Source organism: Solanum verrucosum, unplaced genomic scaffold (assembly GCF_900185275.1).
Source record: "Solanum verrucosum unplaced genomic scaffold, falcon-dt-bn FXZP01000183.1, whole genome shotgun sequence".
Classification (NCBI taxonomy): domain Eukaryota; kingdom Viridiplantae; phylum Streptophyta; class Magnoliopsida; order Solanales; family Solanaceae; genus Solanum; species Solanum verrucosum.
The window spans coordinates 2820317-2845015 of record NW_026020430.1 but is presented as its reverse complement, the minus strand read 5'-3'; the positions used below and the strand labels follow the sequence as shown (position 1 = coordinate 2845015).

The 24699-nt window shown below is 32.2% G+C and overlaps 4 protein-coding genes across 4 annotated transcripts; 2 read left to right on the top strand and 2 right to left on the bottom strand.

The window, feature by feature from the left end:
• The first annotated feature begins 52 nt into the window (after positions 1-52).
• On the top strand, positions 53-1519 carry LOC125807362 (transcription factor MYB48-like). Its single transcript, XM_049487062.1, has 3 exons — positions 53-167; positions 287-416; positions 801-1519. Exons 1-3 carry the CDS (start codon positions 53-55, stop codon positions 1252-1254), a joined length of 699 nt encoding a protein of 232 aa, XP_049343019.1. The 3' UTR covers positions 1255-1519.
• A 2720-nt stretch (positions 1520-4239) lies between these two features.
• LOC125807345 (aquaporin TIP1-3-like) lies at positions 4240-5368 on the bottom strand. Its single transcript, XM_049487043.1, has 3 exons — positions 5191-5368; positions 4869-5119; positions 4240-4788 (listed from the first exon to the last, which is right to left on the bottom strand). The coding sequence occupies exons 1-3, from the start codon at positions 5321-5323 to the stop codon at positions 4411-4413; spliced, it is 762 nt and encodes a 253-aa protein (XP_049343000.1). The 5' UTR covers positions 5324-5368; the 3' UTR covers positions 4240-4410.
• Positions 5369-8067: 2699 nt separating this feature from the next.
• Positions 8068-11303, bottom strand: LOC125807327 (uncharacterized). The gene is made up of 5 exons (XM_049487024.1): positions 11093-11303; positions 10552-10764; positions 9567-9715; positions 9408-9476; positions 8068-9315 (listed from the first exon to the last, which is right to left on the bottom strand). Exons 1-5 carry the CDS (start codon positions 11288-11290, stop codon positions 8100-8102), a joined length of 1845 nt encoding a protein of 614 aa, XP_049342981.1. The 5' UTR covers positions 11291-11303; the 3' UTR covers positions 8068-8099.
• A 1195-nt stretch (positions 11304-12498) lies between these two features.
• On the top strand, positions 12499-13910 carry LOC125807361 (dirigent protein 10-like). Its single transcript, XM_049487061.1, has 2 exons — positions 12499-12782; positions 13020-13910. Exons 1-2 carry the CDS (start codon positions 12575-12577, stop codon positions 13799-13801), a joined length of 990 nt encoding a protein of 329 aa, XP_049343018.1. The 5' UTR covers positions 12499-12574; the 3' UTR covers positions 13802-13910.
• Positions 13911-24699: the final 10789 nt, after the last annotated feature.

The window sequence follows — 24699 nt, the reverse complement described above, 5'->3', positions numbered from 1 at the left end:
TGAATCACCAACAAGAAGAAAAAAGCAATAATATTAATTGAGAGAAATTAAAATGGTTCAAGAAGAAATGAGAAAAGGTCCATGGACAGAACAAGAAGATGTTCAACTAGTATTTTATGTGAAGATGTTTGGTGATCGTCGCTGGGATTTTCTGGCGAAAGTTTCAGGTTTGAAGGTTGGTAGGCGGGAGAGAAAAATAGAATAATAGGCTTAGTTTTGAAAGGGAGCCACTTTAATAACCCCTTCTTCTTCTGCATTCCATTTCTTGTTATTCATTTATTTATAGGTTTGAAAAGAAGTGGAAAGAGTTGCAGATTACGATGGGTTAATTACTTGAATCCTGCTCTCAAACGTGGAAAGATGACTCCTCAAGAAGAACTTCTTGTTCTTCAACTTCACTCCAAATATGGGAATAGGTTTGTCTATATTTTCATATAATTGTTCTTTCAATTTTTCATATAATTGAAAGTTGCTCCGAAAATTTAATCTGCTCAAGTCACCCAAGTTTAGTCATTAGACATAGTCACGACAAGCACCCAAGGATGTGGCCTAGTCGTTAATGAAGTGCTTGAGAACATGAGGTTTCAAGTTCAAAATTCAACAGAGACAAAAAAAACACTAGCTGATTCTTGTTATCTGTCTTAGCCTTGGTAGACAGAGTTGTTATTAGTCCCAGCAACTTGACCTATACAAATTACTTTAAGCACGATTATCTTGATCCAACTTGTTTTATTGATTGGACGCATAACTTAGTTTATTTATTAGCCATTTAAGATTTGACACGGATATTTTAAGTGCAGATGGTCGAAAATAGCTGGAAAATTACCAGGGCGAACTGACAATGAAATCAAAAATTACTGGAGAACACATATGAGGAAGCAAGCTCAAGATGAGAAGAAGAATACTAATAAGGCATCAATTTCTCCATCATCATCCAATTTCTCCAATTGCTCCTCTTCCTCTGCCAACAGTCCTGCTGAGGACTCCGGTACTGAAAGAAATGATTGCGTCGAGTTGTTGCAAGTTGCTGGAGAAAATAAAATATATGAAGGAGATCAGAACATGATGGTCTATTCCATGGATGAAATCTGGAAAGAAGTCGAATCAACTGAAGAAATCGAAACTAGGAATGATTTACCAGTTATGGCATCAACGACATGGGATTATAATTATTGCCCAGATTCACTATGGACGAGTACTCATGATCATTGTTACTTTGACAATCAGCAAGATTTCTCCTTTTTTACTGGCTAATTTGGAGGGACACACAACAACAACATATTCAGTGTTATACTACATGTGAGATATGAGGAGGGTAGAATGTATGCAGAAGTTACCCCTAGCTATCTCGCGGAGGATATAATTTGAACTATTTGTTTAGAGTTGGTGTAGGTTTGTGAGATGAGTAATAGTAATATTTAGTGATCACTCTTTGTATATATGTAGAAAATCCCATGATCAGAAGGCACTCTGTTCTGATCTCTTTAAATAATTATTACTAAGTGTTTCTGAGGCTTAACTAGTTGTGTTAATTACTAGAGTATATATATATATATATATATCTCATGTGTGGAGGTTACTCAACATGTCATATCTAATGAATATCTTTAATTTCCTCGAATTTTATGTAACCTACTTCTACTTGAACCTTCTGTGGATAAAATTACTTGATATCTGTGCTGGTATGATATAACAGATATCCAACAGAATAATCCAGGTTCTCACAACTTGACCCAAATACTATTCAGAAAAATCTTTCCAGTAATATATATTTTTTGCTACATTCACATATTTTTCTATTTGTTTTCTAATTAAGCTAGTTTTATGGATGTTTGATATAAGTAAAGTTCTTGCCTAAGTTTGAAACAGAACATAATTCAAGCCATTGAATTCATGAAGCAACATACATTCATAGACATTCATATGAAAGAAACTTTATTAAGTTTTCATTAATTGAATGGAGCCACTAATTTAAAATAGAAGTATTGATCTATAAGTTACATTTTATATAATGATATAAATGGATTGATCCTTTGTAATGAGTGAATTCAAGTTTAATAGATCCTTAATACAAATATGGCACATCAAATGAACAATTAAAAAAAAAGCCTAACTGCTCCAATCATAATTTTTCTATTTTCCAATATAGACTTCTAACTTAATCTCTTTTCTATTAATGTTCTTTACTATTCTCCTAATATTTATTTTGTCAACTACTTACCATTATCAGTTTCAATACTTTAATCAAACAGTTTCAACACCAAAAGGTAATAGTTTTTTTCACCTAATGCTTATCAACTATTTTCAATCAAATGTGCTCTTAATATTTATTGATGTATCGATATTTAGACTATTATTGGTTGATAGTATATATTTTTAAATTGAAAAAGTAATTTTATGAATAATTGTAAAATCATCTCTGTGCTTGTCAAAAATCATGATCACTTAAATGATTAAACATAATCGTTGGCTTTTCAACTAATGTGTTTAATGTTTATTTGAACTGTACTATAGTATGTGACATATGACGATTGACAATTAATTTTGAATTGAGTGAAAAGTCATTTGCAAATTTAAAATTTTGTGAAACATTATCTTTAAGCACACTTCTTATCAAATACCCCGTGTCTATTTTTTAAGCAATCAAGTTATTATCAAACAATTAGTCATTTTCTTGTAAATTTCTTTTGCTTTAGGAGATTTCATAAGTATGTGTAGCACTTAGATCTCTCTGTAACGGTTAGTAATATTATCCACTTTAGGCTTATTCCCGCACGGTTTTAAAACACGTCACTAACCTACTTACATATATATCCAATATTTCACTTGTGTTTTATCAATGTGGAACTTTTTATCTTAAGTTGGGGTGTCACATATTTTAACCAAAATAAATGTACCCAAAATTTTCTTGCTAGATATTTTTACAGGTTTCAGAAGGGAAACAAAACGTAGCTATCCTTCACTTTATTTCACAAATATTTATATCATATATCTAAGGTAAAGTTGTGGAATATTTTATTTAGTGGATAGGCAAAGCTTTGGTAGCACTCGTCAATTTTTTTAAAAAATGATTACTAAAATATAAAAATCTAGGTGTAAAAAAATGGTGGAGGGAGGAATAGTAAGTGGATTTTATTTTATTGTAATGAGGATGTGGCCTGCATGAACTTCTTTGTTTATTAATTTGTAATCTCCCTAAAAAAAATTGTTTCGTTCTACAAAGTTATGCAATTTATGAATCAATTATCGACTTTAACTGAGGAAAATTAGGCCTAATTCAGTTCATTAAGAAAAGTGAATACCGATGACAAAGATGCACAATTATGACTGTTTGTCTCTAATTATTTATGGTTTAAGGGGGAGGGGGGGGGGGGGGGAGTCACCTATTATTACTAAAAAAGGAATGGGAACTTTCGAACAATGATAAAATTGTTTTTCTTTGATCTATAGGTTGCATATTTAAATGGTGAAACCAATCATTAATATTTGAGACAGAATAAATTACTTATGTTAAATATTTCTAGAAAAACGACCTTTTTTTTAACTCTTACATGAATAAAGAATACTTCATACATCGAACTTACATTTTATCCACCACTAAAAGGAAGACAAAAGAGTTCGATAGTAGTCATTGCTTTGATTGGTAGATGAGAAAGAGGTAGGTATAATGCTTAGATAAATGTATATTTGCTAAAACGCAATAAGAAATGAAGCACATCAAACAATTAAAAAGTGGAAAAATATGGCCCCAACAAAATACTAATGGATGCGGGAGGGTCTTTGGGCTGATAAGTGATTTGCTCATTTGGTAACTTAAACTTATTTTGAAGCTCAATTCAGCCATATAAAAACTAGGCTAGTTGAGGCAACTATATAGGTCAAAATTGATACCGACAAAAAACTTTGTCAAAATATGTTACAAGCATATGGCTATATTAATTTGATCTATTTTAACTCATCCAATTTAGATTTAATCCGTCAAAATGAACTGATTTTTTCTATCACTCTGACAAACTTGAAGTTATATGTATGATGGTGTGATTTGTGAAAATATTTACACACTTAACTTTTGTCTAACGGTATATGTAATTCGTAAAACTATTTACTAAGTTTAATGGCAAGGAGTAAATATATATATATATTGGCACTCCTTCCTGATGATTTAGCAAGTTGTTAACGTTAATTTGTCCGCAATTAACAATAATAATTATAGTTAATCCAAGCAAGGATCAAATTAGGAAAGCCAACTCCAGGTACAATTAAGAAAAGCCAAGTTTTGAAAGACAAACAAAGAGAAGAGGAATTAAAATAACAACAACAACAACAACGTTGAAATTAAACAAACATTAATTATGCAACATTTGGTTTTAGAGATTAAATAAAGAAAAGAGGAAATGAAATCCAATATCCTTAGTAATCATCAGTGCAAGGAAGCTGCTCGTGAGTGTTCTGACCAATGAAGATGATTTCATATACTAGAGCAGCAATGGCCGCACCTCCAAATGGGCCGAGCCAATAGACCCAGTGGTTGTCCCAGGTCCAGCTAACCACAGCTGGACCAAACGACACCGCTGGGTTCATTGATGCACCATCAAACGCACCACCAGCCAAGATATTAGCACCAACGATGAAACCAATTGCGATAGGTGCAATTATTCCCAAATCTCCCTTCTTTGGATCAACTGCAGTCGCGTAAACAGTGTAAACAAGGCCAAATGTCATTACTATCTCAAAAACAACTGCGTTCCATGGTGTCACTCCACTTGATAGCGCGAATGCTGATGTTTCCTGCATTAATTTTTTTTTCCATAAATTACAAATATTAATTTCACTAGAAAATTCCACAATGCAAAGAAAAATGGCTTTACCAATCCTCCAGTAGAAAACTTGAGGAGCACACAAGCAACGACAGATCCAAGCAATTGTGCAATCCAATACAAGACACTTCGAAAAAATGTAATGTGGCCTCCTACAAAAGCACCAAATGTAACAGCAGGATTTACGTGACCTCCAGAAATATTTGCTCCGACTGAAACCGCCACAAAAAGGGCAAAGGCATGTGCTATGGATGCCGAAATAAGTCCAGCTGGCGTCGCTGCTCCACCATTCGTTAACTTACCTGTGAAAAGTACAAATATTATATATTTTCAATGTAAATTAAAAATTCTTTATACTGTCAGTTATACTTACCAAAGGCCATGCCAGAGCCTGAACCAGCAAAAACAAAAATGAGCATGGAAAAGAACTCAGCTGTTGCAGCTTTAAGAGCATCAGGCTTGGTAGCCTCTGCTAAATTTCCGATTGCAATTCTAGAAATTGGCATTATCGTTTCTTACTACTTAATTTTTTTCTTAATTAGAGGGAAAAGAAAAACTTAATTTGTGTTGTTTATTTCCTAACAAGTTAGTGCTACTTAAATATATAGTGGACTAATAAGAGGACACCCTTTGGGTTGGAAGCCACCTGTCATTGTCTCTTTGGCGTGCCTCCAATTTATTTGGGTGCTGACACGTGGCATTATAATTAGATTCTAGCCGTTTTTAAAGAAAAAAGGAGTTAAATTTTAGGAATACTATATACTAATGGTGTAAAAAAAAAAATTAACAATAGATGTAAATTTATAAAAAGTTACTTTTGGTATTACTTTTAAATTTTTAAAAGTTATCGTATCATATCATATCAGAATTAATATGAAAAGTTATTTGTTATTGTAAGTCAATTTAACCTGATAAAAATTACTAAAGGATGATTAGGAAAAGTAATTTTAATTAGGATGTACAACCGACCAAAAATAAGGAAAATGATAATAGGTGGTCCATAATCAAAATGATTGTTGGTCTAACCGACCATTTTGCCGACGGTGGAATCTTGATGGAGACAACCATAGTCAGCTAAATGGATTAAAATTGTTAATTGTTGGCACCATCACTTAATCAACTTATTATTTGTGTTTAATAGAGATTAATTAATTTGTAGACTTAAAAGGACATTATTATGTTATATGAAGGATTTTTTGTTGGTCACTCTGCTTTATAGACAAGGCTCGTTCCATTATTAGCTCGTGTGATACTCGTCTCGTGACCTAAGAGGCTTATGCACTCAACTTGTGTCTACTAACCGAGTGTTAAGAGCTTTTAAACCTGGGCTTAGCAATTTCGGCTGAAACGTATATTGAACATAGATGATAAGTTTGTGAAATCTTGATTAATAAGCTTTTAACACCAATCTGGTTAAACCAAATGTGATTTCTGATCAGTGGAGTGACATCAACATGAGGCAACTCTAACATTTTCTAGATCTTCTATAAGCTTTTAATTTCTTTTTGTAATTAAGAAAAAAGACAGTTTTTCATCATTACTTGCAAAAGGAGATAATTAATGGCCAACATTAGTCCAGCCGGATCAATATTTTTTAAAAGTAATTATCTCAAATTATTGTCATTATAGAAGTTCAAGGTTAAAAAAAAACAAAATCTCTCTCAATGCTTAGTAGTAATTATTTTTGAAGACTACAAAAACCTCAACAAAATACATATTTAATGAAAAAAGAATATAGCTTAAGACATAAATTAGGGTAATATTTTTAAGGAGCATATAAAAAATAAACACGACAGATAATTTTAGACGGAAAAGTATAATAATGTGTATATTTCCGACCAAGAAAGGACTGCCACAAGTTCATTTTGTTTCTAAGGAGCGAGAAAGTAGTTGTTTGTAATCATGATGTGAATTGTGATAATCAAAGTAATTTTGTTTTGTTGATCATTTCTTTTTTCTTTTTTCTTTTTTGGTATGAATAGTCTAAGATGCTTTTCAATTTGCATTTGGATTAATTAAAAACAGAGGGCCAATGAGCTGTTAAGTGCAATAATAGTATTGACTATTGAGTAGGTGAGTAATAGTGGACTTGGTGCTTTACCACTTGATAAAAGAAAAAATAGCCTTTTTATTTAACAAACCAAATGCACCATTTAATACATTACTTTATCACATCTTATTGATAAAATGATAATTATACTATACATAAGTAATTAAGTTTTGGACTTTCTTATTATTTCTATCTTATCTTCTGCTAATTAAATTATTTTGGGCGGCTATGCTAACTACTTTGCTTAATTTGTACAAGAAATGCTTGGCCTCCTTCTTTGTTTGAACATTCTAAAAGGAATATGACATTTTTTAAAACTTAATTAAACCTCCTTGCCAATCTATGATTATTCTTTTTCAGTTTTGACAAGAAGAGCTAATGAAGAACGAGTTGTTACGAGATTGTCAATGTGTTCGGTATAAACAAAAATATTTTTTATGAAAAATATCTTTCAGGAAAATAAGAGTTTTTTTTTTCCTTCTGTTCACTATTCGATAGGTAAGCAAAATATTTTTATCCTAAAAGCATTTGTATATGATTTTAACCGACGTCGCCTTAAATGTAATGTTACTTGCTCCATATATGTTTTCAAATTATATGATGACTTCTAAACCTTCCTTATTAATTATTTTCTTTGCCAAAAAAAGCAAATTCATATTGGGATGAAACAACAGTCAGATGAAAGTTCTGAATCAATGTGATCAAAGCACAAAATAATCTGTTACAATTTAAATAGAAGAAAATGATCTTACAAAAATCTTGTGTTTTATATCACCAATCTCCTACGCGTTAACATAAAGATGTCCTGTCACTTGCAAGAGAAATAGAGTTCTCTGTAGTCTTTCTTGACAGAGGACTTGAGGAACCAGAATTGGAGATGCATACAACTTTTCTTGGAATGACATATTCAAAACCATGTTCATATCTCAGAATGGAAGTACAATAAGTATAGAAAATGTAAGTAAGACAACTCTGAAGAAGCCACAAGGTGAATCTATTCACTTAAGCTAACTCAAATAAGCACAATGGATATCAGGCAAAATGGTATGTTCAAAGAAAAATAAGCTATAGAAGAAAAATTGTATACACTTACCAACACATGTTTCTCAAGGCTAGCCTAATAGGTCTTGCAGTATTAAAATGATCATAAGATCAGCTAACAAGTACACTAAACATAAAGCATCATGCAAATCATTTGGTATGACTATTTATTTCTGTACATGACAGTAGGCTCAAGGTTTAGGACTTTCAGGAGTTATATCTCTGAATACTTGCAGTCTGTTCCTCCGCATCAACGTGACTGGCGTTTGATAAGCAATGTCTCCTATAGGGGGCAAGGAGTTCAAGCTTCCAGACTTAAGCGCTTTCCCCTGAAAGTCAGATGAACACTTTTCTTTTCTGTCATTCTGATCAAAGCACAAGGAACGCCTTGCTTCTCGTCCAGGTTGTGTATGATACCCTTCATTCAGACACAATGTATCAATGTTTTGGCTAAGATTAATAATATTTGAATCAATATTCTCATTTTCATCTGAATATTTGCCTGGAGTTTCATGAAATTGCAAACCCAACTCGTCCTCTTCCACCATATCAGCCCAACTCTTCTTGTTTGTACATGCAGGCAAGTTTAAAGGTTTCAAGTTTGTGCTCTCCAAGTGTTCGGTGGTATCCTCTAATGTCACCGTATCTCTATAAGTCAAAGTGGAACTCCAACAATCTTTACTCCCATCTCCAGAATATTTTCTTGCACTTGTAATATCAGCCAATGATTCTGTTGGAGACTTCGACAACTCTAAAGAAATTTGGTCTGATCCATCATTTCCGGAAGAGTTGTTTTTCCATTTGGAGTAAGGTGGCTGCAAATCACATTCACTTTCCACGTTAGCGCCATTTGCCCATGACCTAGATAACACTTGTCCACGGACAAGGGATGCTCCCTCGCTCATATCGTTGGCAGAAATGAGCTTGTTGAAATTATGATTCACAACTAACTGCACATTCTCATTATTTGATGTTTGCTCAAATAACAATCTTCGACTACAGGCACTAACAGAGTCCTTATTCAACCAACCTCCATCATTGAGTGAACATGAATATCTTCTTGGTTGTGTTAAAAAGTGCTTTCGAGGTCCAGAAGCAGTAAATGGAGGTGGATGTGTCTTCTCGTGTCCCCTGCAATCATGTTCATCTGATGTGGATGAATCTATCCTAACCTCCCGCATCTCTTCCACCTGTTCCTTAGAGTTCTGAATGCCATGAGTTTCTAACTCAGCTAGCATTTGAGTGGCACGCTCGAAGGACTTGGTGCATGACTCATCCATTTGCCATCTATCTGAGGCTTTTATGCTTTGAAGCAGAAACCTAGCTTCTGCAATCTTGTTCATGTGCATCAAACAGATTGCAAGATTGCTTTGCTTGTTCTTGTCCGATTCGAGAGAGAGTGCTTTTCTGCATTAAAACAATTTCCACATGTGAGCAATTTTTCTCCAAACAAAGCCACACCTCCAAGTGCTCAATTTGTTTTAGTTGGTGATTATTACCTATAGTACTCCTCTGCCAATTTAAAGTTATTGAGTTGCATGTATGACCATGCCAAGTTCCCCAACAATCTGCACTTATTTTGAAAATTACAAGAATTTGATTATGTTAGACAAGCAAAAATAATGCTGAAGTTGACAATAAACAATAGCAGGTACAACCTTGAGTACTCCTTTTCAATTGTGATTTGAACCTTTTTTCCTTGAGATCTAGCAATCTTAGTCCTCTTCCCACCAAATGCTATGCCTTCTTCAACGTTCTTCAATTTCAGTTCAAGTAATTCAATCTCTTCTTCGAGCCTACCAGATCTCTGCAGAAATACAAATATAATCAAAATAGTCGCGAGATAAAGAAACAAGAGTACTCTAGGATTTATACAACCATTAGAGCAGCATCCTCATATTGTAGAAAACATAAGTTGCTAGATTTTCATAACAACTCCACTTCATAGATATCTTTTATGATTAGTAGACTGAGAGAGCAAGACCTAACAAAAGTTTGAAACCACTATATAAGTAGTGTAAATTTCTTTCGAATTACCTGCTCATATCTTTTAAGACAAAACTGTTCCTATTGATACAGTTTCCACAAATTTAAGAGTATGCATACCAAATATTGACTCTTGATAAGTGTACAAGGAGATGCCATTCCATCTCTTGTTATAGATGACTTTTGCAATGACTAACATCTAATTCAGTTTTGTATAAAGCAGGAATGTGTAGTTCGAAGTCAGACGGATTAAGCCTTCAACAGGAGGACAGATAACTACTAGTCTTTACAATAACAGTCAAAACACTATGTTAGCCAATGGTACTAGGAAATGGTCAGGAAAAATGTTGGTCGAAACTGGATAGAATTAGGCCTTAAATAAGAGGACAGATAACTACTATTCTTTACAATAACAGTCACAACACACTATGTTAAGCCAATGGGTACTAGGAAATGATCAGGAAAAATGTGTAATTCGTTGTCGGATGGATTAAGCCTTCAATGGGAGGACAGATAACTACTAGTCTTAACAATATGATCTAGCAAAAGGTGTAGGCAGAGATTAGCAAGATATACATGTCATTAAGCAACATTCAAATACAAAACAATGTATGTACAATAAAGATATATATCAGATTTAAGATGATAAGTTCTTACCTTGTAGAGTTCAATCAAGATGTTGTCAATGGACTCCTGAGACTCAGAGGGACAAAGATTTCGAAATGACTTTATTGCTTCGATGGCCTCGTCTGAACGATCCAACTGTTTCATTACCACTGCCATGTCTTTCAGAGCACTATCAACTCGATCACCGGAATTAATTGCTGCCCAGAACAGAGAAATTGCCTTGCCTGGATCCTTATCAATTAACTGCCATTTATGGATTAGTAACAACTTATTCAATCAAAAACAGAAATTAACACATTTCTTTCCAAGAAGCTGAAACTACCCCCAAAATGAAGATTTGTTCTAGTTAAGCACTTAATTCCAGGCAATATGTATATAACAGAAAACAGGCATCTACACACACAATTGCCCATAACATCTTCATTAATATGATTCAACAAACTTCCATAATGTGATCCTGTAATCCAATAGCAATACTACTATTTTGAAACCCCAAGAAGAAATAACAAGAAATTATCATTGAAAGCCAATGCAGATTCAAGAAAAGAAAGAAACTCGTAAAAGCACTAACTTGAACATGTTTCGCCCTGACATATGGAGAATCACCAGAAGGCACTTTGTGAATGACGTGAAAAAGATCAGCTTTAGCACTCTGTGCATGAGTTGGCCACCTCTGGTCCTTGTCTGACGCCGGCGACCTCCATTTCGGTGGTGGGGTCAAGAAACCCCTCGCCGGAGACATGTAGACTCTCTCGTTATTCCTCCACATTGATTCTTACGCAAAACCCTTAATCGAAAGTTACAAGAAAATGCAAAATCCTGATTCAAATTAACTATATTAATATTGTTAATTTGAATTTCACAATTGGATTGTGAATTCTTGGAGATGAACTGTGAGACACTTTCTTTTAGTAAAACAAATGGAGTGATCGATTTTTTTTCTGCTTTGATCACTAAGAAAGTTGTATTAATATTGGAAAAAGAAGAAAAAAGAAAGCTACTTTCTCTCGCCGGAAAGAGAGAGAGTAAGTGAAAGCGGTCGATTACGAACAAACTAGCCGTTAAATATAACGTATCCGTTGACAGAGGAGACGCAAGCAATTGAGTTAGCATGTGCAAGTCACGTTCACACTCCAAATTAACCTAAAAGGTAGAAATTAGGAGGAAATTTGAGGGCTCGTTTTCTTTTTTAATCCTCTAATTTTGTTTTAATAATAAAACTCCTCTTTAAAGCTTGACATAATGCTTGGGGATCCACTGAACTTTACACCTTTTATTCGATCGGTCCAAAACTAACCTATTTTTGTCTTAATTATTTCTTTAAACATGGCCGCTTACTTTTCTCATAAGTATATTAACCGCACGGGCATCATTATTTTAACATAGTCGCTGATAAAACTTTCAATGATGAGTAAGGAATTATAACATCGCGTCAAATTTGGCGCTGGTGGCATGAGCAATGATGAAAATTCAAGTATATATATAGTATAGGTCCAATTTATTGGCGGTTCACTCATGTTTGTCTAAGCAAGAAATGAGATTTCCTCACTGCTGCAACAGATACAACAAAAATTAATTAAGATTCAAGTAACATAACTTTAGGTCCAATAATTAACAGATTATTTGGACCAAATATTTGCCCCAATCCAACTTTATGAATGAATATCCTTGTCAAATAGTAGACCCCAAGCTGGATGCTCAACACTGCAAAGAGATGCAACATATTAGTATCAAAAAATTTCCCCATTCTTTTTGGTCAGTATTTGCTTTTATAGTTAGTTGTTATTTGTAAATGATAGTATTATTACTATTAATTTTTGCAACTGTTCAACTAATTCACTTTTTAGGGTGGAAAGGTTTATACCTAATCCATCTCATCAACTCCTCTCATTTTTACCAAATGAAATACAATTCAATTTCTCTCCATTTTAATCACACATATATAAACTCTCATCAATGTTCTTGAGATCCATCATCTTCATTCCAGAAAATCATTTCTCAAACTATCTCTCAGCTCTAGCTACTATTTCATCATCAGTTTCTTCAATTAATAATGGCAATTCAAAATTCGAGCTCTTTTCAAATCAAAGCCGTTATCTCATACCTACTCATTCTAGCTCTCACAATAACATTTGCTACAGCAGCCCGAATCCTTGACGAGGAAGTGGCCACCCCTACCGTAGCATTGGAAAATCCTGACCCTACCGATCAAGCACCAGTTTCAGGGGCAACTACGGCTGGTGCAGCTGCCGGAGCTACAGGTATTAAATTGTGTAATCATCTCATTTGAAAACGTAACAGTTATATTTTATGAAATTAGGTTGACTTCATATTCTAAATAGCCTTATTTTAACTTACATAAATCCATGTCTTTCTTTAGCAAGTTGCTAGGCAAATTTTCAATATGCAATGACGACTACGTTGTATATTGAAAGGATTTGCTCGTATTTCTTCAATACGAGCTAAGGAAAGTAGTTCTCACGCCTTATATTTTATAGCAGGTGCAACACCTGCAGCGGGTGCGGGTGGAGCTGGTGCTGGTGCAACTGTAGCCGGTGGAGTTGGTGGTGGTGGTGGTGCTGGTGCTTACGATGATCATACATTTTCCTTCTTCTTGCACGATATCCTAGGAGGATCAAATCCTTCAGCTATAGCCGTTACCGGAATTGTAACAAACCCCGCCGTGAGCGGTCAAGTCCCATTCGCGAAACCAAACGGTGCCGTTTTAGCAGTTGATAACGGCGTCCCAACTAACAACGCCAACAGCGGAATCATCAGCAACAACAACATCCCTTTCCTTACTGGCCTTAGCGGAACAACATCTAATTTTATTAATCAAAACAACAACGGAATAATCGGAGGCGGTAACGGTTTGCCAGCGATTAATTTACAGCAATTGGGATCAGGAATCAGTTTCCAGAAGTTGATGTTCGGTACATTGACTGTTTTCGACGATGAATTGACCGAAGGACACGAGCTGAATTCGGGTTTAATTGGTAAAGCTCAAGGATTTTACGTTGCTAGTTCGGAAGACGGGTTGAGTCAAACGATGGCGTTTACTGTGATGTTTAAGAGTGGAAGTTATGCTGATAGTTTGAGTTTTTTTGGTGTTCATAGAATGGGAGTTTCGGAATCACATCTTGCGGTTATGGCGGGCACGGGAAAGTATGTTAATGCTAAGGGATTTGCTACTGTTAAGACTTTTCCTGCTACTAATCAGCTTCAAGAGACAGATGGAGTGGAGACTGTGTTGCATATTACTGTGTATCTTGCTTATTAGTGTGATTTGTTTGTAATTCTGGTGTGTTTCAATTTGGATGAAAAAAAAGTTGTAACTTTGTGTTCCTGAAAATTTGTTGTAATTAAGTTTAAGCTCCGATTTGGATTTGGTTTTGGTTTTGGTTTTGGTTTTGTTTCCCAAATGAATTATTCGAACTACTTTTCCATACGTATCACCAAGTGTTTTTGTCTCCCCTAGAATTCAAATGTGTGATCATCATGGATCTCAATCAACCATTAGGCCATCTCTTGGGTGTCTACTTTTCAATTTGTTCATCTTACCTTCTTCTTTAGATTGTTTAAAAAAATATACTTATCTTTCTTTTTCTACCTAACAACTTAATTTTAACTTTTCACATGACACGAATTTAAAATACAAAATTCTAAAGTCTTTCACTAAAACGGTGGGAGTATAAGCCCAACTTTGATTTGGACAGGTAACTAGATTGGAAGCCCAACTGGATTTCTTTGATTTGGACAGGTAACCAAATACTCTTTCATTATGTATGCTAGCCTGGTTTGTAGTGATTGTAGCTCTAAGGACGCAATTTCGATTTATCATTCTTCTTTGACGAATAGCATAACAGAGACTCGTACTTGAATCGTTTTGACATCCCTCCCCTTCTACTATGCAGGGGAGGGGAGTTTGACACTACTACTCGATCAAGTAGTTGTGTCAAAAAGATGCAAGTTACAAATATCTGTTAGGCTATTCAGCCTTCTTTTTTTCATGTTCAAATTATGTCATGTCTGGTGGATTTTGGTTTTCATTCCTTTGCCATTAATCATTTTGATTATCTCGATCCAACTATAAGAGGAACCTTCTGTTCATCTTAGTTCATCCTGTATTGCTTTTCCTTGGGGTATTCAAAAACTTTATCTTTCAGTTTAAATTAGATGTTATTATTGTAACTGTTATTCTACAATTTGTCAAGTGGCGTTGTAATATCTTGGCATTGGCAATTTAATAGCTTGATCTAACCACATTGCAAACCTTTTAAAAACTTTTAGATGAGGATTTTTTTGGATTATTATAAGAAAAATCATGTGGTAAATTAAAAAATGTAATTTAAATTTGATAAATAAAGCCAAAAATAAAATAGAAATAATGTGAGGGTATTATACTTAGAAAGCAAGAAAGTTTGCAATGTGGTTAGGCCAAGTGACAAGCTATTAAGTTGTCATTTTGGCAACTTTAGGACAATAATTGCAGCCATTCATGTGATTAAGTCAAGTGCAAGTTATTACAAACCCACTTGGCAAATTTTAGGATAGCAATTGCAATAATAACATCTAATTAAATTGAAGTTAAGGTTTTTGAATTTGACAAGAATCGATAGTCTTTTTGAATTTCATATCCTTGTATCTTAACTAAATAATCCAAGGGAATCGCGATATTCTAATAATTTGAATTCAGTATGTTGAATATAAGTTATGTCCAGTAATCATGCATGAAAAGTATTTGTTTGATTGCTCTTCTTATCATTTGCCAAGATACAATTACAAAGTGTAGATATGTTCGTGACTGGCTTTGATGCCACTATGGCTTTAATCTAGTTAGTCTTGGGCAGAACTAATTTGTGGAATTATGGGTTATTAACTTTAGATATGCATGCCATTTCAGGTAAATACCAAATGCTATATTTGAAAGATATGGCTCTTCCATGTCCTTTGAAGTCTGATTTGAATTTATGAAACAAATCACATCCCCCTTTGAATAACACAACTAATTTACCTAGCCTGGTAATGTGTTTTTGGCCTTGTGGTAGTGTTATCACGACATTTAGGTGCCCTATGAATAAATTTTCTCTTCTTGAGATTACCTAAATTTCACTGGTAATGTCTTTTGGCTTCCTCAGGTAGTTAACTATACATATTGGAAAAAACACGACTGTTAAGTTTTGCATGTCCTATGGAACTCATAATAAAGCTAGCTATTCGGATACCTAATATTACCGTGCAATGTCCTATCTGCCTCTTGACTTGTGTGTTTCCCTCTACTCTGTACCGCTGATGCACTTTTCAGTTAGTAATAACATATATACTTGTTTAATGTGCAGGCATCTTTGAAAACCGAAAGAGAGAAGAAAAAAGAAATGTACTTTCCACTTAGAAAGTATGCCATTAATGTTTGAATTCATCCAACTTATTGTTACTGTGATATTAGCACTTTCTCCATGCAATTGTCATGTAGCAGGTTGGATGGAAGAGTTCATGAATTAGGTGTATAGTCTTTTCCTTTTCATTGAAATTGGAATGAAGATATTATGATGTAACATCTCACTCATGAAGAGTTTTGAAACAATTGGCTTTTATCAGATGTTGAAAAGAATTGGTCAAAAATAAACAATTGCTTCCGAAATGTATCATGTTTTTCTCATTTTGTTTTTGTGTAAGAAATTCACATACCAAATCTCATCGACTTTTTTCATTTTTTTTAGTCTTGTGGTCTTAAACTAAATATATATAGAATGCATTAAAATGTCATTTAAATTTGTGGTTTTAAAGTATGCTATATAAAAAGGTTAGAATTAAATAATTGTCGAAAATGGTAGATGCATTTTTTTTAGATATTGGTTAGAAAAGAAAGTAAGACAAATAAATTGAAATGGAAAAGGTTTTGTACCCCTAGTTTGATTTTCGTCCATTAATTTATTAGAGGTACAAGCTTCTTTTCAATAATTTGACGCAGTCCTTTCCTGTTTTAGCATTTCTTACGTGCAAAACTCGAAAAATATGTTTCTGCGAAATTCTAATGCCCTAATCAACTACTACTATTTTAAAAAATCTATCACTTAAACTTTTCACATTAAAATGTAGATAGCAAATTATAAGCAATATTTGACACGAAACATATTATCAAACAATGGGAGTTGATGTGATAATTGTGTTTTTCATAAGCAAAATCATGAATCAACACTCAAGCGAGTTGATTTGTGAGTTGATCACACTTTGTTTTTCTTCTATTGATCGTTTCTTAATTATTTTCTTAGGGTATGGGGATGGGTGAATTATCATTATCAAAAATAAAAAAGAAATAGGAAGATGTTTAATTAAGTAGCATCTTGGAGATCGATGTATTATTATTAGCTCATATATTTTGTTCGATAATAATAATAATAATAATAATAAAAATACATATATATAACAGGATCCATGGCACAGATCCACTTAATATGCCAGAGATGGAGAGAAATTAAAAGAGTTCTTTTTAAAAAAAAAAAAAAGAGATCCACTAAAATTCTAATCTACTGTTTTGCAAATTATCACTTAACCTCTCTACGTTATAGAGGGAAGAATGAATAATATTTTGCATTTAAGAAGGATGATAACGTAATGAAATGAATGTTTTATTTGGAAAGTATATTTTGACTGGTTTTAAGAGTCGCCACTTAATTTTTAAGAAAAATCAAGAAAAACTATTCATTTTCACGAGACTAAAACAAGAATCTAGTGAAAACTTGAAAAAGGGTTCGATGTTCCTATTAATATTCTAGGAAGGTTTTTAAAGCACCTAGAATATCCGCTAATGCGGTTATCCGACAATTAATTTATTTGACTAAAATAACGTTAACTTAGCTTGATTTGCAAAATTGGACTATTTTGTAGTTAGGACCATTTAAGGGAGAAAAATAGAATTATGAAATATTATCTAAACAAAATATTTTGTAAACTTATTCGTTAAGTTTTGTTAAGAGATGACCGATTTAGTTAAATTATTAAATCAAAATGAACGTCTCTCGAGGATTTGAATGGTTAACCTTAAGATTAATGGCAAATATTAGCAAGTAAGGGAACATAATAAAATAAAGAAGGAGAGAGATTTGGGTCCAAATCTGGTTTTCCTGTCCGCCTGGGCCAGTATTTGGGCCCATTTTTGTTTTGTGCCTTTGGCCCAATTCTTGCCCATTTTTGTACCTGTCTTAGACTAAATTTTGAAATTTACTTCTTTGGGCCCATCTTCCACCTGTCCTAAATTCTAACAGTATAATAGAAAATTAGTGGGCTTAGGCCCAAAAATAACAAAATACAATTTTCTGAAATAAAGAGTGGGCGCTTGGCCCAATTTTTCAACTTTCCAATCCGTGGCATATTCTCGATGTCGGGACCTGTTCGTCGGTTTCAATGGCCGGTTGACTCGACAAAAGGATTCAGAGCCTTTATGGCTCTTTCTCAAAATGCAAGGGAAGGAGATAGGAGTTCATGAAGAACTCGGGCATATTTTGCATGCGAATAAACAAGGTAAAAGAAAACGAATTAGAGTTGGATAGTTTCTTAAATTTTAGTGCAATATTCGAATCATAAGTAAACAAATAAATGGAACAATCAACGTAATAAATACCAAATAATCCAACTTATTTTAGAAGATAGGGCCACTTCAATTAAGAAAAGAACATGGACATTTTTAGTCTATTTTTTAATTTTATTTTTTAGCTAAACAAAAGCTACTGTATGAACATGCTTGTATGATGGATTTAGTAAAAAAAAAAAGAACTGCAGGCACATGACAAACACTTAATGAATTGAGGATAGACATTACGGGATAATTAATTAACAACACATAACGGGCAGACGACGAGACATAGCAATATCTCTCGGGATTTAGCACCATAAAGCACATCAATAATAACTAAAAAAAAAAAAATAATAAAAAATAACACTGTCAAGACATTGCCCAAATTAAAAGCACGGATAACTGCTCATTTTATATGGACGACGAAACTAAGATTGAAACAACAAAAATGGGCCAATGTAAACAGAGGGAGCAACATTATATCAAGATGAATATATTCTCATACTTGAGTTATGATCTTAATCATAAATAAATCACATTTTTAAATAACTACAAAAAAAAAACCTTTTTCACATCGATTCAACTATTGAAACAAGAAAAGATTTGCCAATCCCATAGCACCGAAGCAAGTAATCTTAAATAAATCTACAAATGAAATCAATCTAGAACAGAATAGAGGATTAAACTTATACGAACATTCAAATTCAAAGGCATTGCCAGACCAATTTGTTCATAGTTATTGAAGGGTGGTTTGAGCTACTTCTTAACCGACAAGCATCAACACTTAACAAATTTGAGAAGAAGAGTAATACGGCAAGTTTCAAACAGAGAAACCGATAACCAACAGACGTTAAAATCAACTTGAGAAAATCGCCCAGGTGCGTAGATCACATTAGAACATTACAAACTCAACTATACCGGACACTAGACAAACTATGGAACGAGACTTTCCGGCATCAGAAATATCACATAAAAAATAAAAGAGACGGGAAGAATGCTATAAAGGAGAGACGTTACCTTTTTTCGGGCAGCGAATCGAGACGAAACGAGCAAGAAGAAGCGCTATCTCCACCACTAGTGAGAAATTCCAACGAAAAAATTTGGATTGCAAAGAAATAACCCAGAAACTTCAGCAATACTAACACTAACACTCTATTATGATTTTTCCTATTTATATTTTGTAGTTTCAGTTTTTCTTGCGTCCCTCTCTAACGATTGTCTCTAACACAAATTTTTCCAACTCCCAAAAAAAAAAAAATCCCCCAAATTAAATGAACATAAGAGATGTTATATAGGGAGGAATTAGGGTAGATTTCCGGGGGGGGAAGGAATAAAAATCCGATTCAAAAGGCCAAAATTTGAAATTCAAAACTTCAAAACCTTTCACCCTTTCGGCTAAACACCTTTTCTTTGAGGTTTTGACTCATTCCGAAAGGGGAAAGGAGGACAGAGGCATGCCTGCTGTACGATTTTCTGGGCTGCTGGCTCATTTTCGCAGGGGAGAAGAAGAACAGTGCAGAGGTGGGGTCGGTTTGTGTTGGATTGTTGTTGTATGTTGTGCGCTGGTGAAAGGGTATTGTACGTAATCGGTATATTATTGTTGAATAGTGGGCTGAGAATTGAATAACAGGGAAATGGGCCGAAAATAAGAGGGAGTGGGGTCTGGAAATTGAAGGAAGAGGGGTTGAGAATTGAATTGAGTTGCTGAATTAAGCAAAATGGGCCTGGAATGGTTTAAGGAAAGAGGCCCAAAATTGGTCTTTTAATTGGTTGGAATAAATTGATAAAGAATAGATCCCTAAATAATTTTCAATCGTAACCAAATCAAATTCAATCGATGAATTTGGTCAAAACTTAAACAAGATGAATTAATATAAATTAATTAATGAGCTTCTTAATTTTAACAAAATAAAATAATCAACTTGATTATAAACTAAATTATTTAAAATATAAACTCCTAAACTAATTAGCCAAATATTTGAGTGGAACTAAAATCCTTTTTGAGGCGATTTTTGAATATAAATAAAAGATATATATTATTTAAAACTCACAAAGTAGCAAATCTATTTAAAATAGCTTACGAACTATTTATATATATATATATATATATATCGATTTTTGAATGTTAATAAAAGATATATATTATTTAAAACTCACAAAGTAGCAAATCTATTTAAAATAACTTACGAACTATTTATATATATATATATATATATATTTATTTGAAATTTTATAAAACTAATTATTTTATCGTTTGAAATTGAAGAAGTTCGATGATTAATTTATAATGTGGAGGTCCAAAATTGGGTGTCAACAATGAATTACAGAAAATAATATTATTATTTTCTAATTTTATTTTTCATATGAGGTTCAATACCTTTTTTACGACCTAAATAATCTAGATTCACGTAGAGCAATTTTATTTCAAGAATAAAATATATTTTTATTAAAAATAAGTTCATTCACAAAATTTAACATAGAAATCTCTTGTCAAAGATACTTATTATGACGCAATTCAATAATATGAAAATTATTGTTGAAGGTTCTTTTGGTCTTAAAATTTGACTAAGATAAACTATATAGTTTTGTTAGTCATTGTTTATATTAAGATGGAATAGGATGCAGTCTGCAGGTCCAATTCGTCGGGCAAGTAGAATGACCAACTAATCATTAAGAATTACCAAAAGTAATCCCTATTCTTACCCATTTAGTCGATCTTGATAGTCCGAATACGAGAAGTGTCTTAATCTAGACACTCTCCAAGTTGATAGGATCCAAATGAAAAAAGGAAATACAATGGTAGGATTTGCCATCTTTCTTATTAAATAATGAAAAACTTTAATCAAATCGACAAATCATAGTTCATAATAAAAAATATCAAAATATCATAAAGCATCGGATTAATTAATTAAATATCTCTATATTTCTTTTCTTTTATAAATTAATTTTATAATTTTATTTTATTACAAATTTTCATATACACATAATTTTAGAAAGATTTTTTTGATTCAATAATTCAACTATAATAGTAACTAACTACTCTTTAAGACAATCCTTCCACATAGGAAGTACAATTTCCTCACGTCGAGCGTGAGTCTCTTTTTGTAAAATTTAAAATTATGAAAATATTTTTTTTGTAAAATATAAATTTATGAATCAAATTTTGTATTTTGAAAAAGTTTGAAATCACAATTTGTAATTTCAAGTCCTATTTATTTATGGAGAACTTGAAATTTAAAATCAATATTTAAAATTGAAATTGAAATTTTAAGTCAATTTCATAAACATGACGGCTAACGTAGATTTAAAATCAAACATAAAATCATGCTCTCAAATTATCTGGTCAAATGCCTATCTTTAGACTACAAATTAGCAATATTTAAGATGATGCTTGATCAAATAATGGTCATTAATTAATTAACTTTTTGTGTGTTTCATAAGTTGTTGAACGAGTCAGCATACAATAAGATAACTAACTGGTTAGTTGGAACTTTAAAGTATAGCATTGTTAATGAACTTAATTATGCTTTATCTAACTTTGCATAATACAAAATTACAAATATATATCCACGTGTTTGTTCCTATTCTAGATGGCCTTCTCCTATGTCTTTTGGATTTTAATTAGTCAACTTTAAACCAATCTCAATTGGAATATTGCAAGTTAAAAAAAAAGTTAATTAATATCTGAGATTTCTTCACAGGAGTCAAATCTCAAGTTATTTAGTTATCATAGGTAAGTACACGTTTTATTTCTTTTCTTTTTGATTCTTTTATTTGGTGTGGGGTGGATGGGTGAGACTAGTTTCAAGTTAAAACAACAATTATTATAACTACGCATTAGTTTCAATAAGGTAATATCAATTATATGAAACCTTATATCATTATTCCTGTGCAAAAAAAAAAAATGGTATCAATATATAAATATTTTACTTCCATTTTGCTCTATAGTTATTTTATAGTTATTTGAGAATTCATAATGTTCAAATTTTATATTCACTTCTGAATACCTTTCATACTATTTCATTCGTTGATACACATAGAAAATCGCTTATATTTGACAGACATCATGTCAAAATTTGGCTCATCGATAAAGTTCTTTGATAAAAATAATCTATCTAAAATGATACCAACATAACCAAATAAATTACGTGAAATTTTCCGTCGAAAATTAGGGATTTTGAAATATTGATAATACGTGTTAATGGAATGGGAAGAAGGCACCAGATCCACTTAATATGCCAGATATGGAGGGTTAGCAAGATTAGCAAATTAATAAAAAAAAATCATATTTTTTAGTCTTGTGGTCTTAAACTAAATATATATAGAATGCATTAAAATGTCATTTAAATTTGTGGTTTTAAAGTATGCTATATAAAAAGGTTAGAATTAAATAATTGTCTAAAAATGGTAGATGCATTTTTTTTAGATATTGGTTAGAAAAGAAAGTAAGATAAATAAATTGAAATGGAAAAGGTTTTGTGCCCCCTAGTTTGCTTTTCGTCCATTAATTTATTATAGGTACAAGCTTCTTTTCAATAATTTGACGCAGTCCTTTCCTGTTTCATTTCTTACGTGCAAAGCTCGAAAATATATGTTTCTGCGAAATTCTAATGCCCTTATCAACTACTACTATTTTAAAAAATCTATCACTTAAACTTTTCACATTAAAATGTAGATAGCAAATTATAAGCAATATTTGACACGAAACATATTATCAAACAATGGGAGTTGATGTGATAATTGTGTTTTTCATAAGCAAAATCATGAATCAACACTCAAGCGAGTTGATTTGTGAGTTGATCACACTTTGTTTTTTTCTATTGATCGTTTCTTAATTATTTTCTTAAGGTATGGGGATGGGTGAATTATCATTATCAAAAATAAAAAAGAAATAGGAAGATGTTTAAGTAGCATCTTGGAGATCGATGTATTATTATTAGCTCATATATTTTGTTCGATAATAATAATAATACATATATATAACAGGATCCAAGGCACAGATCCACTTAATATGCCAGAGATGGAGAGAAATTAAAAGAGTTCTTTTTTAAAAAAAATAAATAAGAGATCCACTAAAATTCTAATCTATTGTTTTGCAAATTATCACTTAACCTCTCTACGTTATAGAGGGAAGAATGAATAATATTTTGCATTTAAGAAGGATGATAACGTAATGAAATGAATTACAGAAAACAATATTATTATTTTCTAATTTTATTTTTCATATGAGGTTCAATACATCTTTTAGGACCTAAATAATCTAGATTCACGTAGAGCAATTTTATTTCAAGAATAAAATATTTTTTTATTAAAAATAAGTTCATTCACAAAATTTAACATAGAAATCTCTTGTCAAAGATACTTATTATGACGCAATTCAATAATATGAAAAACTTTAATCAAATCGGCAAATCATAGTTCATAATAAAAAATATCAAAATATCATAAAGCATCGGATTAATTAATTAAATATCTCTATATTTCTTTTCTTTTATAAATTAATTTTATAATTTTATTTTATTAGAAATTTTCATATACACATAATTTTAGAAAGAATTTTTTGATTCAATAATTCGACTATAATAGTAACTAACTACTCTTTAAGACAATCCTTCCACATGGGAAGTACAATTTCCTCATGTCGAGCGTGAGTCTCTTTTTGTAAAATTTAAAATTATGAAAATATTTTTTTTTGTAAAATATAAATTTATGAATCAAATTTTGTATTTTGAAAAAATTTGAAATCGCAATTTGTAATTTCAAGTCCTATTTATTTATGGAGAACTTGAAATTTAAAATCAATATTTAAAATTGAAATTGAAATTTTATGTCAATTTCATAAACATGACGGCTAACGTAGATTTAAAATCAAACATAAAATCATGCTCTCAAATTCTCTGGTCAAATGCCTATCTTTAGACTACAAATTAGTAGCAATATTTAAGAAGATGCTTGATCAAATAATGGTCATTAATTAATCAACTTTTTGTGTGTTTCATAAGTTGTTGAACGAGTCAGCATACAATAAAATACGAACTAGGTACGTAGTTGGAACTTTAAAGTATAGCATTGTTAATGAACTTAATTATGCTTTATCTAACTTTGCATAATACAAAATTACAAATATATAACCACGTGTTTGTTCCTATTCTAGATCGATGGCCTTCTCCTATGTCTTTTGGGTTTAAATTAGTCAACTTTAAACCAATCTCAATTGGAATATTGCAAGTTAAAAACAAAGTTAATTAATATCTACGATTTCTTCACATGAGTCAATCTCAAGTTGATTAGTTATCATAGGTAAGTACACATTTTTTTTCTTTTCTTTTTGATTCTTTTATTTGGTGTGGGGTGGATGGGTGAGACTAGTTTCAAGTTAAAACAACAATTATTATAACTACGCATTAGTTTCAAATAAGGTAATATCAATTATATGATACCTTATATCATTATTCCTGTGCAAAAAAAATGGTATCAATATATAAATACTTTACTTCCATTTTGCTCTATAATTATTTTATAGTTATTTGAGAATTCATAAAGTTCAAATTTTATATTCACTTCTGAATACCTTTCATACTATTTCATTTGTTGATACACATAGA